The sequence below is a fragment of the Bufo bufo genome, chromosome 5 (assembly GCF_905171765.1).
Source record: "Bufo bufo chromosome 5, aBufBuf1.1, whole genome shotgun sequence".
Taxonomy (NCBI): domain Eukaryota; kingdom Metazoa; phylum Chordata; class Amphibia; order Anura; family Bufonidae; genus Bufo; species Bufo bufo.
Window position 1 is genome coordinate 413,937,182 of NC_053393.1, and position 18,041 is coordinate 413,955,222.

The 18,041-nt window shown below is 45.7% G+C and overlaps 1 protein-coding gene across 3 annotated transcripts in view; it reads left to right on the forward strand.

The window, feature by feature from the left end:
- Window positions 1-18,041, forward strand: part of OXSM (3-oxoacyl-ACP synthase, mitochondrial) — a 43,776-nt gene that overhangs the window by 10,925 nt on the left and 14,810 nt on the right. For all 3 annotated transcript variants that reach the window (XM_040433160.1, XM_040433162.1, XM_040433161.1), the window contains exon 3: window positions 15,555-16,595. In XM_040433160.1, the coding sequence (XP_040289094.1) occupies window positions 15,555-15,957 (403 nt within the window). In that variant the 3' untranslated portion in view covers window positions 15,958-16,595. The remainder of the gene's footprint in view (window positions 1-15,554; window positions 16,596-18,041) is intronic.

Here is an 18,041-nt window from a genome sequence, read left to right on the forward strand (position 1 = left end):
CCATGGATTGAAAGATGAAAAACCGCATGGGTTTACTTCAGGGAGATCATGTCAAACTAAACTTTTTTGATTGGGTGACTAAAATAATAGATGGCGGAGGTGCAGTAGACATCGCTTATCTAGACTTTAGTAAGGCTTTTGATACTGTCCCACATAGAAGGCTTATCAATAAATTGTAGTCTTTGGGCTTGGACTCCCATATTGTTGAATGGATTAGGCAGTGGCTGAGGGACAGACAACAGAGGGTTGTAGTCAATGGAGTATATTCAGACTAGGGGTGCACCGAAATGAAAATTCTGGTCCGAAACCGAAAATTCAGGATGCCCTTGACCGAAAACCGAAACCGAAACTGCCTTTTTGCCCAAATACTTTTAAAATACTTTTTTTTAAATGATTTTATTAATAATTCTTTTTCATGAATGAAATTCATCTGTGGGTGGTGCTGTTATGGAGAGGGGGATCTGTGGGTGGTGCTGTTATGGAGAGGGGGATCTGTGGGTGGTGCTGTTATGGAGAGGGGGATCTGTGGGTGGCGCTGTTATGGAGAGGGGGATCTGTGGGTGGCGCTGTTATGGAGAGGGGGATCTGTGGGTGGCGCTGTTATGGAGAGGGGGGATCTGTGGTGGCTCTGTTATGGAGAGGGGGATCTGTGGGGGGGCGCTGTTATGGAGAGGGGGATCTGTGGGTGGCGCTGTTATGGAGAGGGGGGGATCTGTGGGTGGCGCTGTTATGGAGTGGGGGATCTGTGGGTGGCGCTGTTATGGAGAGGGGGATCTGTGGGTGGCGCTGTTATGGAGAGGGGGATCTGTGGGTGGCGCTGTTATGGAGAGGGGGATCTGTGGGTGGCGCTGTTATGGAGAGGGGGATCTGTGGGTGGCGCTGTTATGGAGAGGGGGATCTGTGGGTGGCGCTGTTATGGAGAGGGGGATATGTGCACTGTTATGGGCATAACAGTGCACAGATCCCTTTCCCCATAACAGTGCACAGATCCCTTTCCCCATAACAGTGCACAGATCCCTTTCCCCATAACAGTGCACAGATCCCCCCTCCCCATAGCAGTGCCATAGACCGATCCCCCTACCCATAACAGCCCCGGCCCTGCTGCTCACAGCATCACTCACTGCATTTTTACCTTACAATCGTGACGCTCCAGTAAGAACTCTGCAGGCAGAGCGGAGGGCGGCGTAACGTCACTTACTCACGTGACGCACCTGCTCCGCCTCCTTCATTCATAAAGTGGGCGGAGCAGGCGCGTCACGTGAGTAAGTGACGTTACGCCGGCCTCCGCTCTGCCTGCAGAGTTGTTAGTTACTGGAGCCTCACGATTGTAAGGTAAAATAAAGATGCAGTGACAAAGTAAACCGCCCGCCCGCAGATGGTGGGTGACAAATCCCACACCCCATATTTTCGGCCGATATGTAACAATATCGGCCGAAGTGGATTAGGTGCATTTTCGGCCGATATTTTCGGCTGCCGGAATTTCGGTGCACCCCTAATTCAGACCATTGTTACCAGTGGGGTACCTCAGGGATCTGTTCTGGGACCCATATTGTTTAATATCTTTATCAGCGAAATTGCAGAAGGCCTCGATGGTAAGGTGTGTCTTTTTGCTGATGACACAAAGATTTGTAACAGGGTTGATGTTCCTGGAGGGATATACCAAATGGAAAAGGATTTAGGAAAACTAGAGGAATGGTCAAAAATCTGGCAACTAAAATTTTATGCTGACAAGTGCAAGATAATGCACCTGGGGCGTAAAAACCCAAGAGCAGAATATAAAATCAGTGATACAGTCCTAACCTCAGTATCTGAGGAAAGGGATTTAGGGGTCATTATTTCAGAAGACTTAAAGGTAGGCAGACAATGTCATAGAGCAGCAGGAAATGCTAGCAGAATGCTTGGGTGTATAGGGAGAGGCATTACCAGTAGAAAGAGGGAGGTGCTCATGCCGCTCTACAGAGCACTAGTGAGACCTCATTTGGAGTATTGTGCGCAGTACTGGAGACCATATCTCCAGAAGGATATTGATACTTTGGAGAGAGTTCAGAGAAGAGCTACTAAACTGGTACATGGATTGCAGAATAAAACTTACCAGGAAAGATTAAAGGACCTTAACATGTATAGCTTGGAAGAAAGACGAGACAGAGGGGATAGGATAGAAACTTTTAAATACATAAAGGGAATCAACAAGGTAAAAGAGGAGAGACTATTTAAAAGACGAAAAACTGCTACAAGAGGACATAGTTTTAAATTAGAGGGGCAAAGGTTTAAAAGTAATATCAGGAAGTATTACTTTACTGAGAGAGTAGTGGATGCATGGAATAGCCTTCCTGCAGAAGTGGTAGCTGCAAATACAGTGAAGGAGTTTAAGCATGCATGGGATAGGCATAAGGCCATCCTTCATATACAGTGGGATGCGAAAGTTTGGGCAACCTTTTGTTTAAACAATTATAGCACACTTTCTGTAAATCCAATAAACTTCATTTCACTTCTCAAATATCACGGTGTGTGATGTCTCCTATATGATATATTTAACTGACATTTTTTTATCGTAACAACCAACGATTTATACAGGAAAATCATAACGATTAACAAGGTTGCCCAAACTTTCGCATCCCACTGTAAGAGAGGGCCAGGGGCTATTCATAGTATTCAGTATATTGGGCAGACTAGATGGGCCAAATGGTTCTTATCTGCCGACACATTCTATGTTTCTATGGCGCTGGTTGGGGGACATAAATGATTGCAAATAGCAATGGCATGGGGATGATGGTGCTGGATGGGGGACATGACTGATGATGGTGGCAATGGCATGGGGCTGCTGGTGCTGGCTAGGGGACATGGATGATTTCAAATAGCAATGGCATGGGGATGATGGCGCTGGATGGGGGACATGGTTGATGATGGTGACACGCTGGCTGGGGGACATGGATGATGGCAAATGGCAAAATTTGTACTTTATTTTAAACAATTTTGTGTTTTACTAACACTTCATCTTACATTGTTTAGAAAAAGATCTGTTACACAATACACATCTTAAAAATGTATTTAAAAGTTTTTTGTAATTTGTATACATACAGAAGAAAATAATATATCGCAATATATCATAATATCGCACATGCTTCAAATTATATCGCGATATAGATTTTAGGCCATATCGCCCAGCCCTAAATCAAAGGTCCTTTAACTTGCAGCAAGATCTTACTGGATGCTGATGTTAAAGGACCTTTGATGTCATCACCATGTCACCAATAACATCCATTTCTTAGTTGTCACATGGTGATGACATCAAAGGTCCTTTAACATATCAGCAGCCAAGAAGATCTTGCTGCAGGTGGTTTCCTCCAGTTTTACAGGTAAGTGCTTTATGCGGTTTGCCTGTATTAATGTGAGGCACATGGTTTTATTACATTAGTACCTCCATGTGCCTCACATTAATAACAAGTGACCCCATCATGTTCTCATATAATGGGCTAGATGGGGTTAAAGATGGTGTCGCTAACTGTTAATATGAGGCACATGGAGGTTTAAAATTAATAACACCATGTTCCTCCCTTTAACCATTTAACGCATAATGCCATACATGTATGGCATTATACGTGTCAGTTACCTGCTGTATAATACAGCAGGCACCAAGCCAAAATGACGAGGAAACGGCGATCACGCCAAATCCTGTCATTCAACCCCTCAGATGCCGCATTCAACAGCGATCGCGGCATCTGGTAACCTCAAGGCACAGCTCAGCAGGGACCATGTCAGAATCCCATTCACCCTAATAAATCTCTATTCGGCGCCCCGTGGCCGTGCTGCGGCCAGAAAATTGGGCCACAATGCACGAACACCCACCGTGGGTCAGCCGCAGCGGATCGCGGACCTATTCATTTTAATGGGTCCGCGATCCGGCCGTTCCGCAAAAAGATAGGACATGTTCTATCTTTTTGCAGAACGGAAGTACGGGAGGAAACCCCACGGAATCTCCGGATTTGCAGACCCATTGAAGTGAATAGGTCAGCATCCGTGATGCGGAATGCACACGGAACGGTGCCTGTGTATTGTGGATCCTCAAATGCGGTCCGCAATACGGCCACGGAGCGTGTGCAATAAACCTTAGGGTGAATGGGAAAAGGGATTCCAGGTTCTAGCGCCCTTAGGGTCCATTCACACGTCCATAAGTGTTTTGCGCAAAACACGGACACCTGCAATGTGCGATCCGCAAATTGCAGACTGCACATCACAGACGCTATAATAGAAAATGCCTTTTCTGGTCCGCAATTTTGGACAAGAATAGGACATGTTCTATTTTTTTCAGGAACGGAATTGCGGATCCCGAAAATGCGGATCCTGGAAATGCGGATTCGCATCCGTTCCAGCCCTATTGAAAGTGAATGGGTCTGAAAATTGCGGAACAAATGCGGACCCAAATTACGGACATGTTAAAAAAAGACAAAAATATTAAAAGTTTAAATCACCCTCTTTCCAAATTTTACATCTAAAAAATATAAACTAAAATTTAACATATCAGGTATCGCTATGTCCGAAAATGTCTGAACTATTAAAATATTTTAGAAAATGTTCCTGTGCGGTGAATGCCATAACTGAAAAAAAATGTAAAAAAATGCAATTTAACATGATACCAATAAAAAGTCAGTTTGTCCCGCAAAAAACACAAGCCCTCATACAGCTCTGCTGAACGGAAAAAAAAAAGTTATGGCAGAAAATGACTATGCAAAGAAAGAAAAAAATTGCTGTATTTTTTATTTAATTTTTTTTTAAAGCGCAGAACTCAAAATAAGATCAAACCATTGGTATCATATAACACCCTGTGCTAAGCCACACTTGAGTCATCTCCAAATAATCCTTCAATAATCGAATTAGAGGTACATATTCAATTAATCGCGATTTTTTACTCTTGTCATAGTCGCCTAGCCCTAGTGCAGGGTATTGCAGTTTCATCCCATTCAAGTGTATAGGACTGAGCTGTAATACCCTGCACCTCAGACGGCATGCAGGTAAACAGTGAAGAGGCCACAGCGCTGGAATGAGACATCTTTAAACAGCTGATCGGCAGGGGAGTCAGATCCCCACTGATCTCATATTGATGGCCTGTCCTGTTGGTGCCCTCTGTGGTGCTGTTTGCAGCAGCTGAGCCATGTTGTGTGTGCTCATACAGTGTTGCACTGTCTGCTGCCCGGCTTCTCCTAGTGGGCACGAGCTATGTGTTATTCACCCAGCTGGCTTCTCTTCTTTGCCGGTGGTCCAGACCTGTCACAGCGGGCCCAACCACGGCATCTCATGTGTCTTCTCCTGCTGCAGGCTGTGGCCTGTGCTTCCTTGGCAGATCCCTCAGAGGTCTGGCCCTAGGGGTTGTGCTCGCCGTGGTATTTCTGGTATTCCTTTTTTTTTTTTTTCTCTTGTAATGTGTAGGGGCAATGACACTGACCATTTTTGTAATATACATTTATTACTGAAATTGTACATTTCTATTAGTAAAATAGCTCTAAAGTGTGTGTGTGCATATATATATATATATATATATATATATATATATATATATATATATATATATATATATATATATATATATATAATATAATATATACACACACACTGAACAAAAATAGAAACACAACACTTTCGGTTTTGCTCCCATTTTGTATGAGCTGACCTCAAAGATCTGAAATATTTTCTACATACACAAAAGACCCATTACTCTCAAATTTTGCGGAACGGAATTGCGGACCCATTCATTCCTATGGGGCAGCACGATGTGCTGCCCGGACACGGATTTGCGGATCTGCACTTACGTTCCGCAAAAAAATAGAACATGTTCTATTCTTGTCCGCAATTGCGGACAAGAACAGGCATATTCTATTAGTGCCAGCAATGTGCGGTCCGCAAAATGCGGAATGCACATTGCCGCTTTCCGTGTTTTGCGTCTCCGTGGATCCGCATAACACCTTGCGGACTTGTGAATGGAGCCTAAATCTGTGTTAGTGAGCACTTCTCCTTTGCCGAGATAATCCATCCCGCCTCACAGGTGTGGCATATCAAGGTGCTGATTAGACAGCATGAATATTGCACAGTTGTGCCTTAGACTGCCCACAATAAAAGGACACTCTGAAATGTGCAGTTTGATCACACAGCACAATGCCGCAGATGTCACAACATTTGAGGGAGCGTGCAATTGGCATGCTGACTGCAGGAATGTCTACTAGAGCTGTTTTCTGTGCAATGAATGTTCATTTCTCTAATAAGCCGTCTCCAAAGGAGTTTCAGAGAATTTGCCAGTACATCCAACCGGCCTCACAACCAGATCACGTGTAACCACACCAGCCCAGGACCTCCACATCCAGCATGTTCACCTCCATGATCGTCTGAGACCAGCCACCCGGACAGATGCAGCAGCAATCGGTTTGCATAACCAAAGAATTTCTCCACAAACCTTCAGAAACCGTCTCAGGGAAGCTCATCTGCATGCTCGTCGTCCTCATCGGGGTCTGGACCTGACTGCAGTTTGTCTTCGTAACCAACTTGAGTGGGCAAATGCTCACATTTGATGGCGTCTGGCACGTTGAAGAGGCGTTCTGTTCACGGATGAGTCCCGGTTTTCACTGTTCAGGGCAGAATGCAGACAGCGTGTGTGGTGTCGTGTGGGTGAGCGGTTTGCTGACGTCAACGTTGTGGATCGAGTGGCCCATGGTGGCGGTGGGGTTATGGTATGGGCAGGCATATGTTATGGACGACGAACACGGGTGCATTTTATTGATGGCATTTTGAATGCACAGAGATACCGTGACGAGATCCTGAGGCCCATTGTTGTGCCATTCATCCACGACCATCACCTCATGTTGCAGCATGATAATGCACTGCCCCATATTGCAAGGATCTGTACACAATTCCTGGAAGCTGAAAACATCCCAGTTCTTGCATGGCCAGCATACCCACCGGACATGTCACCCATTGAGCATGTTTGGGATGCTCTGGATCGGCGTATACGACAGGGTGTTCCAGTTCCTGCCAACATACTGCAACTTCGCACAGTTATTGAAGAGGTGTGGACCAACATTCCACAGGCCACAATCAACAACCTGATCAACTCTATGCGACAGGGATGTGTTGCACTGCGTGAGGCAAATGGTGGCCACACTAGATCCCCCCCCCCCCTCCCCCCCAAATAAGGCAAAACTGTGCACATTTCAGAGTGGGCTTTTATTGTGGGCAGTCTAAGGCACACCTGTGCAATATTCATGCTGTCTAATCAGCACCTTGATTTGCCACACCTGTGAGGTGGGATGAATGATCTCGGCAAAGGTGAGTTTAGCTCATGCAAAATGGGAGCAAAACCGAAAGTGTTGCGTTTCTATTTTTGTTCAGTGTATATATGCAGAGAGAGAGGCAGTGAGGGCAGCAGAAGTCAGTGTGGACTGTGTCTCCACACTTAACCCCTTAGTGACCACTAATACGCCTTTTTACTGACGTAAACCTAGGGGGTTTTAGCTAAACAGCTGGCTTTAATCAATCAACCCAAAATGGTGCATTAAAAACTAGATCTTGTCCTGCAAAAAATAAGACCTCCTACAAGTACATTGATGAAAAAACTAAGACAGTTATAGCTCTTGGAATGAGATTTTAAAAAAAACGTGCGTGGTCACTAAGGGGTTAAGTAAACAGAAGGCAGGGAGCATTGATAAGGCACAAAATGGACCACTTTAGAGCTATTTTTCGAATAGAAATGTACGATTTCAGTAAGTAAATTATATTACAAAAATAGTTAGTATCACTGCCCCTACACATTACAAAAAAAAAAAGAAAGCCAGTCACCCTTTAAGACACCTATCTTCCCCTATGGGAGGGTGCCTGACATTTCGGCTGTCTAGCTTGCTTATACACTGCAAAAGTTTGCTGTTCTGTACATCTCCCTCTATCCCAACCTTTGCCTGTTTACCGATTCTGAACCTGTGCTGCATGACCTGACCATTTCCTAGTTACCTCATTGACCCTCTGCCACCTGCCCTGACCTCTGACTAGTTTCACGGATTTGCACGTACTCTGTCTGACCCTTCTGTGCTTCACACCAGTGTCTCTAAGCCCCATGGATCAGCATCTAACTATACCAGTATGGGCCGAGCCTACTGCATCCCTCCAGATTTGCTGTAAACTGGCATATAAGCTAGTTGATGTAGATTTTAATTTCTGCCGCACTGAACGCCAGAAGGTGCTCAGCCATTTATTAAGAGAGTAGGTAAATCTCCCCCATGGTTTCTTTTATACTTGAACAGTCGAGTAGTTTTTCATAAAAACTGATCTCTTTTTGAAGTTTTAACTGCATGCTGAACAGCCCTGTGGTCCTAACACAATCCATATTCCATTGCTTAGTCTTCTATATCAACCATTGCTTGTGGATTTCTGCAGTTTCCATGGAAACTAGGTTTTCATTCGCCTTTTTTTTGAGAATATTTGATTTCCAGTTTTAATTGGCTCTGTTCTTCTTCATGGTTCATGGAGCCCTCTCTGCTAACCGCAGCAGAATACAAAATGCCGTTATCAAAAAGCACCAGTTTCCTGGGAAAGATTATAATCTCCAGCAAGGAATGCATCTATAACTCTAAGCATTGAAGCCTTGTGGGGAATGAAAGCCTCCAGCAGATCTCATTTATAGCAGCAACTTTAAAAACTGATTGTTCTGCTTTCTTTAGTCACAGTCCAATTCTGGTCTGGTGAATGTGAGATCGCTCGCCGTCTGGTGACGCAGACATACAGGGGCCTTTTCAGAGGAAAATCAAATCCTGGAAAGAATGTAATGACTAGAGAGGAGCGAATCAAAGTTGACGAAGTGGAATTAGATCAGAATTTCAGGAAAAATTTGATTCCCACCAAAATGGCTGCTGCACGTGTGAGGACATGGAGCAAGAAATGAAAAAAAGGGGGTCAGTCAGCACATCCCATAGCACCGCAGTATTGCAAATGCTATACCAGCCAGTTAGAGATATTTGGCAAATCATTCTGTACAAAATTATCTTAGCCCGTCTGCCGAACCATATGGCACCAGGAGAGAGATAGTGTGTGGACTCTCATTGCAGTCCTTGGTGACCGTGTGGCGCCGGGGGTGGTGTGGAGTGGGCCCAGCGTGCATGCTGGTTCATGTCTTCCCTGGATTCAATGGAGGCCATTGTGGCACCGATAATGACAGAAATCCAGGTGGGCCCAGCATGTAAGTGGAACCTATACCTTCTGAATGTATGTTAGCCGCCTTGGCACATAACAGGTATATAGTGTTAGGAACCCGTCTAACTAGAGATTGCCTTGACGTTCGGCAGACGGGCTCAGATAATTTTGTACAAAATGATTTGCCAAATATCTCTAACTGGCTGGTATAGCATTTGCAATACTGCGGTGCTATGGGATGTGCTGACTGACCCCCTTTTTTTCACTTTATGGAGCAAGAAACTCTGGGAAGGCAGGATCACCCATAATGCCATGCATGCAGCCTATCAGCAGCCAGCCCTGTGATGTCACAGCCCTATAAATAAGAAGGAAATTGTATAGTGGGCACTCAATATCTGCAGCTACACTCAGGGTACAACACGTTTATTACATAATATTAAATAGCATTCAATAAAAACACAAGAATTGTTTTAAGAGTTAATGGCAATTTTGGTTAAAGAAATTATAGTTATATAAATGACAATCTAATAAAAATTCATAACCTATATTGTTAATTCATTAAATTAAGTAGAATAAGACCATCCTAAAAGTTCCTTAAAAAACTCCTTCACACTAATTGGTATAGTGTAATATAAAATGTGGTCTTTCTAGTCCCGATGTTTCAAGCACTTATTGTGCTATATCCGTGCTGTTCACAGGTTAAAAAGTCTCAAGTATAGATGATCAGGGTGGTAATTAGTATTTAGAGGTTAGTTTCATGCAGTGTATAGGTTGTACTCACTGTCTGTAGTCCAGTCTTTTCCTATTACTGACGGTAATGGCGTCCCACTACAAGTCAGGGCACTCACCCCTCTTCTTCTATCCAGCAGCGTGTGTAGATCTGCGGTTTGTCCTAGTCACGGATACCGCGTCTGCTTGGTAAGGTAGTTCCAGTTTCTGCTCAGCGTCCCACGTGTTGATGGTATCTCACGTGATCGGAGCTTGAGGAAGTTCCACGTGATCTGTGTTCTGTTCCGGAGGCGGTACCAACCTCTGTACGGACAAATGTTTGCACAGATGTTTCCTGGAATTTTTCACAATAATACCGGTAATTGAGATGCTGTACAGTGTCTTCTTAGTGTGGGGATCTCATCCGCTATCGCTATACGCGATATAGCCTCAGCCATCTTGGATGCTGCCATTTTCCGGTGTACTTAGTGCAGGGAGAGACGTCAGCAGGCGCTAGGGACAGTGGTAGGAAAGACTTCATTGTGCTAATAAAACAATTTACAAGTGCAGGGCAAGATTATTCAAGGTGTAGGGAAATGATAGGGAGGAATCATTCCACAGCATTTATGTTGAACAGGGTTCAGTAGGGGAGGTTACAGCCTGGGTAATAGGAACAATCTTATTACACCTTGCTGCACTGACTGCGGATCCAAATTGCCATTATACAGCTCTGTAATTCCAGCAAACCGTTCTTGTTATAGGAGTGCAAGTGCTGTTTGATACAGGCATTAACAGGGTTTATTACAAGGAAATATTTCTACGTCTTATTTGCCCTTTTGTGCGGTGCAGTTAAAAGTTCTAAAGCATTTTTTGGCTTGTATTAGTGGGGAAAAAAGGGCTTATTAGCCGTTGTGTGGTGAAGTGCGAACATTAGAGCCCTTTTTGGCGTGTATTAGTGGCACAAATTTTTTTTTATTTGGCGTTCAGTGGTGCAGTTATATGTTCTAAAGCCCTTTTTGTTGTGTATTAGTGGCAAAAGAAAAATATATTTGCAGTTCAGCGGTGCAGTTATATTTTCTAAAGCCCTTAAAGCCCTTTTTTGCGTGTATTAGTGGCACAAAAAAAAGTATTTGCCGTTGTGTAGTGAAGTGAGAAAATTACAGCCCTTTTCGGCGTGTATTTATTTATTTTTTTAATAGCGTTTATTTAACACTTTTGCATTAAGTACAACAATCCCAAGGGAAAAACAATTAGTGGGGGGAAAAAGGGCTTATAAGCCTTTGTGTGGTGAAGTGAGAAAATTACAGACTTTTTTGGGGTGTTTTTAATTTCCTTTTTATTTATTTATTTGATCTAACAGTATGTCAGACAGAAGTGCCAGGCCCTGCACAGGGGAGTGGCAGAGGCCTAAATGTTTCTAACGCAGGCATAGGTCGCAGCAGAGTAATGCGTGGCAGCAGGAGTCACAGCGAGAGACCTGAGCTCCTGGTGTCATCTAGCGGTCGTGTCTTGATCAGCAGCCCAGCGTTTCTTGAATGGTTGAATCTGTCATCCACTTCGTCCCAAGTAACATCAGACACCCCCAGCCAAGAGTCGGTGGGTTCCTCTGACACGAAGCTTAGTTAGCATGGCCCGAGAGCAGGCCCTGTGCCCTCACCTGTCCTCAACCTGCCTCTGTCCTTTTCTGTTCCCTCAGACAGAGAAGTATTATATGCTGTGGGCTCAGCCCCACTATACAGCAAGGACGAGCTAATAGAAGACAGTCAGCAGCTACTGGTCAGCCAAGATGTGGAGGAGACATCCGCTGCTTCCTCGGCTAGGCAGTCAAGTAGTGATGAGGAGAGGGGCGTGGGATCTGGTGTTGCAAGCGGTGAGGCTCCTGACCCAGAGACCGTTGAGGAGGACATCGGTGACGTGTAGACAGTACTCGATGATGATGTAGCTGATCGCACTTGGGAGCCGGGTGAATTAGGGGCTTCATCATCATCAGGAGAAGAGGGTGGCAGCTTGCCCGTGAGGCAGCGGTGGAGTTAGCAAGTCGCTAGCGTGGCCGGGAGTCAGTAGGGTGGCAGCAGTGGGAGGTCAGGGTCTGAGGTACGTGTGTATGAACCCTCCTACCATCTGGGTCTGCTCATACAGATAGGAGTCAGGGCTAGGATCAGGGTTGCATTAGGAGGTGACCTGCTCTCTTATCCCAGCATCCAGGCCTAGTTTTAACTCCCGCTTTCCCATCGGTGTGGAGTTCCAGGTGGGGGGGGGGGGTAGGAGCAGTTCAAGCTCCATCAGCAGCAACTTGAGTCTAGAGTCGCTGATGAGCAGCTTTCTTCACCCGCCTAGTGAAGAAAATACTCACCCGCAGCAGCTATACCTGGAGCAGGACCTGAACCAGCAGGTGGTGGCATACTTGGACAGTACCCTGCCACCCCACATTGAAGATCCGCTGGACTACTGGGCAGCCAAACTGGATTTGTGGCCACGATAGTTGGCACTGGCAGCTCACAGACATGGCGGACTCAGAGACTCCGGGCGCACGTGGTGGACGCATTATCGGCAAGGTTAGATGCCGATACCGATAATGTCACGACAGGGTAGGGATAAGTGCAGCCCTAAACTGAAACTCCACCCTACCCGACGGCGTACAACTTGACGGCAGTCCCTCGCTTAGATATGTGCAGGGGCCTAAGAAGATAACAGAAGTACCGTAACAGAGTCAGACAAGCCAAAGTCAGGAGGTCAAGCAGGTACACAGGGAGCAATCCGATAACGAAGTCAAAACACAATCCGGAGTCTGAAGCAAAGATGTCACGTCAATTCCAGTGAGGTCACAAGGTCGAGGTCAAAAACACACAGAAGGCACAATTCGAAAATGCTGGTGAGGGTAGCAAGACCATTCACAGGCAACCTGTGGCCAGCAGGCTGCCTGTTTAAATAGCAGAACAAGTGGGTCACATGACGTGGCCAGCGTCATGTGACCCAATTCCAACCCAAACCATCCGAGCGCCGATAAATTGCGATTGGCGCTCAGTACTTCTTTCAGCTAGGAGGATGCCGGCTGCGCCGCAAGGAGGAAGCGCGTCGCTGGCTCCCCGTTACAGATAACTTACAAAATCATGAATATCGGCCGATATCGGTAATTCCGATAATCTGTCGATCCCTACTTTAAAGGTCCTGTTATTTCCTTAAATCTGTTGTTCATATGTTCTAAAAGCCTTTATGCACATTAGAGTATTGTCAGCCAAATCTGCCGTTTTTTAAGCAGGGGAACTCACAACGGGCCCTTGACAGATGATGTCACAGTCGCGTTGAATTTTAAAGTCCAATTCTGAGTTCGGTTGTGCATATGTGTATGGCACTATTGGGAGAGATAGCTGTCAGCTATTGAAGGTGTATGGGCACACCTTTTGGGGGTGTTTTAGCAGACCCCCGCCTTCCTGGCCAGACCTCCAAAGGGAAGTATTCTTACCTGCTCTCGCTGCTGTGTCTAGGTTCCTTCGCTCCTGCACCGCCATTGCCTTTCTCAGGTTCTCCACTGTCGGCATCCACATTGAAGCCGCTGCAGCCAATGACTGGCCACAGTGCTGACCTGACCTGCCCCCCTTCTGACACCTCAGTTGGTCACATGATGCAGGGGGTTCAGGTCACCGCTGCGGCTAGTCATTGGCTGCAGTGGCATCAAAGTGGACGTTGATAACAATGGACCTGATCGAGGCAGTGGCATGGGAGTTGGAGAGCAGGTAAGGTATACTTCCCTTTGCAGGTCTAGCCAGGGTAGAGGTGTGCCCAAACATCCTCAAATGGTGAACAACCCCTTTAAGAGGGGATTAGAATGAAAGCCATGGAAATACACTGCTCAAAAAAATAAAGGGAACACTTAAACAACACAATGTAACTCCAAGTCAATCACACTTCTGTGAAATCAAACTGTCCACTTAGGAAGCAACACTGAGTGACAATCAATTTCACATGCTGTTGTGCAAATGGGATAGACAACAGGTGGAAATTATAGGCAATTAGCAAGACACCCCCAATAAAGGAGTGGTTCTGCAGGTGGTGACCTGACCACTTCTCAGTTCCTATGCTTCCTGGCTGATGTTTTGGTCACTTTTGAATGCTGCCGGTGCTTTCACTCTAGTGCTAGCATGAGACGGAGTCTACAACCCACACAAGTGGCTCAGGTAGTGCAGCTTATCCAGGATGGCACATCAATGCGAGCTGTGGCAAGAAGGTTTGCTGTGTCCGTCAGCGTAGCGTCCAGAGCATGGAGGTGCTACCAGGAGACAGGCCAGTACATCAGGAGACGTGGAGGAGGCCGTAGGAGGGCAACAACCCAGCAGCAGGACCGCTACCTCCGCCTTTGTGCAAGGAGGAACAGGAGGAGCACTGCCAGAGCCCTGCAAAATGACCTCCAGCAGGCCACAAATGTGCATGTGTCTGCTCAAATGGTCAGAAACAGACTCCATGAGGGTGATATGAGGGCCCGACGTCCACAGGTGGGGGTTGTGCTTACAGCCCAACACCGTGCAGTACGTTTGGCATTTGCCAGAAAACACCAAGATTGGCAAATTCGCCACTGGCGCCCTGTGCTCTTCACAGATGAAAGCAGGTTCACACTGAGCACATGTGACAGACGTGACAGAGTCTGGAGACGCCGTGGAGAACGTTCTGCTGCCTGCAACATCCTCCAGCATGACCGGTTTGGCATTAGGTCAGTAATGGTGTGGGAAGGCATTTCTTTGGAGGGCCGCACAGCCCTCCATGTGCTCGCCAGAGGTAGCCTGACTACCATTAGGTACCGAGATTAGATCCTCAGACCCCTTGTGAGACCATATGCTGGTGCGGTTGGCCCTGGGTTCCTCCTAATGCAAGACAATGCTAGACCTCATGTGGCTGGAGTGTGTCAGCAGTTCCTGCAAGACGAAGGCATTGATGCTATGGACTGGCCCGCCCGTTCCCCAGACCTGAATCCAATTGAGCACATCTGGGACATCACGTCTCGCTCTATCCACCAACGTCACGTTGCACCACAGACTGTCCAGGAGTTGGCAGATGCTTTAGTCCAGGTCTGGGAGGAGATCCCTCAGGAGACCGTCCGACACCTCATCAGGAGCATGCACAGGCGTTGTAGGGAGGTCATACAGGCACGTGGAGGCCACACACACTACTGAGCCTCATTTTGACTTGTTTTAAGGACATTACATCAAAGTTGGATCAGCCTGTAGTGTGTTTTTCCACTTTAATTTTGAGGGTGACTCCAAATCCAGACCTCCATGGGTTAAAAAAATTGATTTCCATTTTTTTTTTTTTTTGTGTGTAATTTTGTTGTCAGCACATTCAACTATGTAAAGAACAAAGTATTTCAGAAGAATATTTAATAAATTCAGATCTAGGATGTGTTATTTATGTGTTCCCTTTATTTTTTTGAGCAGTGTATATAAGCAGTGGGACCACAAATGTTGTTTTGTGTAACACGAGGTGAAATACTGGGATATGGCCATACGGTACAGTCGTGCCGCCGTTGTGGCCACCTTGTGACCGAGCACTGAGTGGCCGTGTTTATTTTGTCTTCATTGTTAATGGCCGCGCGGTACTGGTATGGCTGCGGCGTGCGGCCAAATCCCTTGTCTGTTAGGGTGAACTGAGAACCAGTGTAATCACTAATGGTGCCTTTTTTTTTTTTTCAGGTGCATGAGGGCAGCCATTATGGATTCAAAGTTACAGATAGAAGATGTGACTTATATTAATGCTCATGCCACCTCCACCCCCCTTGGAGATGCTGCTGAAAACAAAGCTATCAAAAGACTGTTTGGAGAACATGCACATTCGCTGGCGGTATCTGCAACTAAAGGGGCTACAGGTCACCTGCTTGGTGCATCAGGCGCTATTGAGGCAGCTTTCACAGTTCTATCGTGTCATTATGGTACATTACCACCTACTCTGAACCTTGACAGAACGGAGCCAGAGTTTGATCTCAACTATGTCCCTCTTAAAGCTCAAGAGTGGAAAACTGGGAAGAGGCGTGTAGCTTTGAGTAACTCATTTGGCTTTGGAGGGACCAATGCTTCGCTCTGTTTTGGTAACCTGTGAAAATATATTTTTGTATTTGTAGAAGACAGAATTGTAATTTATTTTGCATAGATGCTGATTGTTCCCTTTTCTTACGGTTCTCCAATGAATACGTGTTAATTTACTCTGTTAGAGCTAGCAAAACCAACAAGTTATAATTTGGAATTATAACAAAAAATGGTTTGTCTAAATATTGCCGTTACATATTTGTTATGGTGCCCCCTGGTGTTCTTTTGATTCCCTATGGAAATGACCACCCAATGTTTCCAGTGCTGGATCCGCTTGTAGACTGGCGGCGGAGTGATACATGCTATTGTACAGGCCAGGCCATAGGCTTCTTCTCACCAACACTGAACACATTAGGTGGACATTCAGAAAGGGAATCAAAACAACACTAGGGGTCGCTATAACAATTGTCATAGCAATATCTAGACACCGGAGTAAACATGTTACTCTCACGGAAGAGCCGTGGCCTCTTCAAACAGCTGATCGCGAGGGTACTGAGAGTCAGACCCCCCACCGATCGCATTTTGATGACCTATCCTCAGGATAGGATCTCAATATTGAACTCCCAGAAAACCCCTTGAACTCAAATTACAATGTCAAAAGGCAGCTTTGTTACATGCAAGAAGAATGGTTAATTTGATCATGTACAGTAAGTGTGTATATATATATATATATATATATATATATATATATATATATATATATATATATACTGGGTTCACACTACATCGTTTAATCCATTTGTCGCATAGACAAATGGAAATCAGACAAGATGATGTAACAGTCTAAAGCATCATGTTGCCATGGATTGCAACAGATTGAGACAGTCTGTTTGTCTGTCCTCTTAAAAACATGGATCCCAATGGAAAGATGTCGAGTGAAGGACACTTTTAAAGGGCCCATATGTGCCCACATTACTGAGAAAAACATATATACAAGAGCAATGAGGGTGTTGTCATTACACCTAGAGCAGGGGTAGGCAACCTCCAGCACTCTAGATGTTGTGCTACAACTCCCAGCATGCTTACTCTGCTTTTTTGCGAAATGAATCATGCATGCTGGGAATTGTAGTTTCACAGCAGCTGGCGTTCAAAAGGTTGCTGATCCCTGACCAGTGATGGCCAGTTCGCATTGTTCGCCCGCGAACATATGCGGGCTGTCTTTTTCTTTTTTCACAAGTCCCGCGAGGCACAGGTAAGCCCTTACCTGTGCCTGTGCGCGAGCCGGTCTCAAGACAAGTGCGGTCAACGGGAGAAGGCAGTTCCGAGAACAGCCACCGGGGGCCTTCATTGGGCTGTTCTCGGAACTGCCTGCTCCCGGTGACCGCACTTGTTTTCAGACCAGCTCGCGCACAGGTAAGGGCTTACCTGTGCCTCGCCAGACTTGTGAAAAAAGATGGCAGCCCGCATATGTTCGCGGGCGAACAATGCGAACTGGCCATCACTGTCCCTGACCTAGAGGCTCTGCTCTCTCTAAAACTGCCGCACCCTCTGCACTTTGACGGGAACAAGCAGTGAAAATGTCATCACACCTGGACCTATCACCAAAAAAATGAATAAAACTAACTTACATATGTATGAAGATCCAAAAAACTTTATTGTAAGTATATATAAACATATAAACAATACATACATATATAATAAAACAGGCAGCACAAGGCGGGACACACAGATGAGTAGCAGGACCCAAGGAGAGGCCGGGAGATCAGTGCACGAAATAACAGGGAAAAAAGAATGCTAGCTGAAAAAGCATACCTCAAAACCTCATAGCAGCAACGCCCCAAACAAAGTGCAAAGGAGGCAATTGTGGAGATTGAGGTTGGAATAAAAAGGACAAAGTATAAACATACCCTGACTGGTGCAAAGATCTCTCGGCCGACTCCTGACCCAACGCCGTTTCGCCAGTAGATCTGGCTTCTTCCGGGGATACGGCGTATCGTGCACTGATCTCCCGGCCTCTCCTTGGGTCCTGCTACTCATCTGTGTGTCCCGCCTTGTGCTGCCTGTTTTATTATATATGTATGTATTGTTTATATGTTTATATATACTTACAATAAAGTTTTTTGGATCTTCATACATATGTAAGTTAGTTTTATTCAT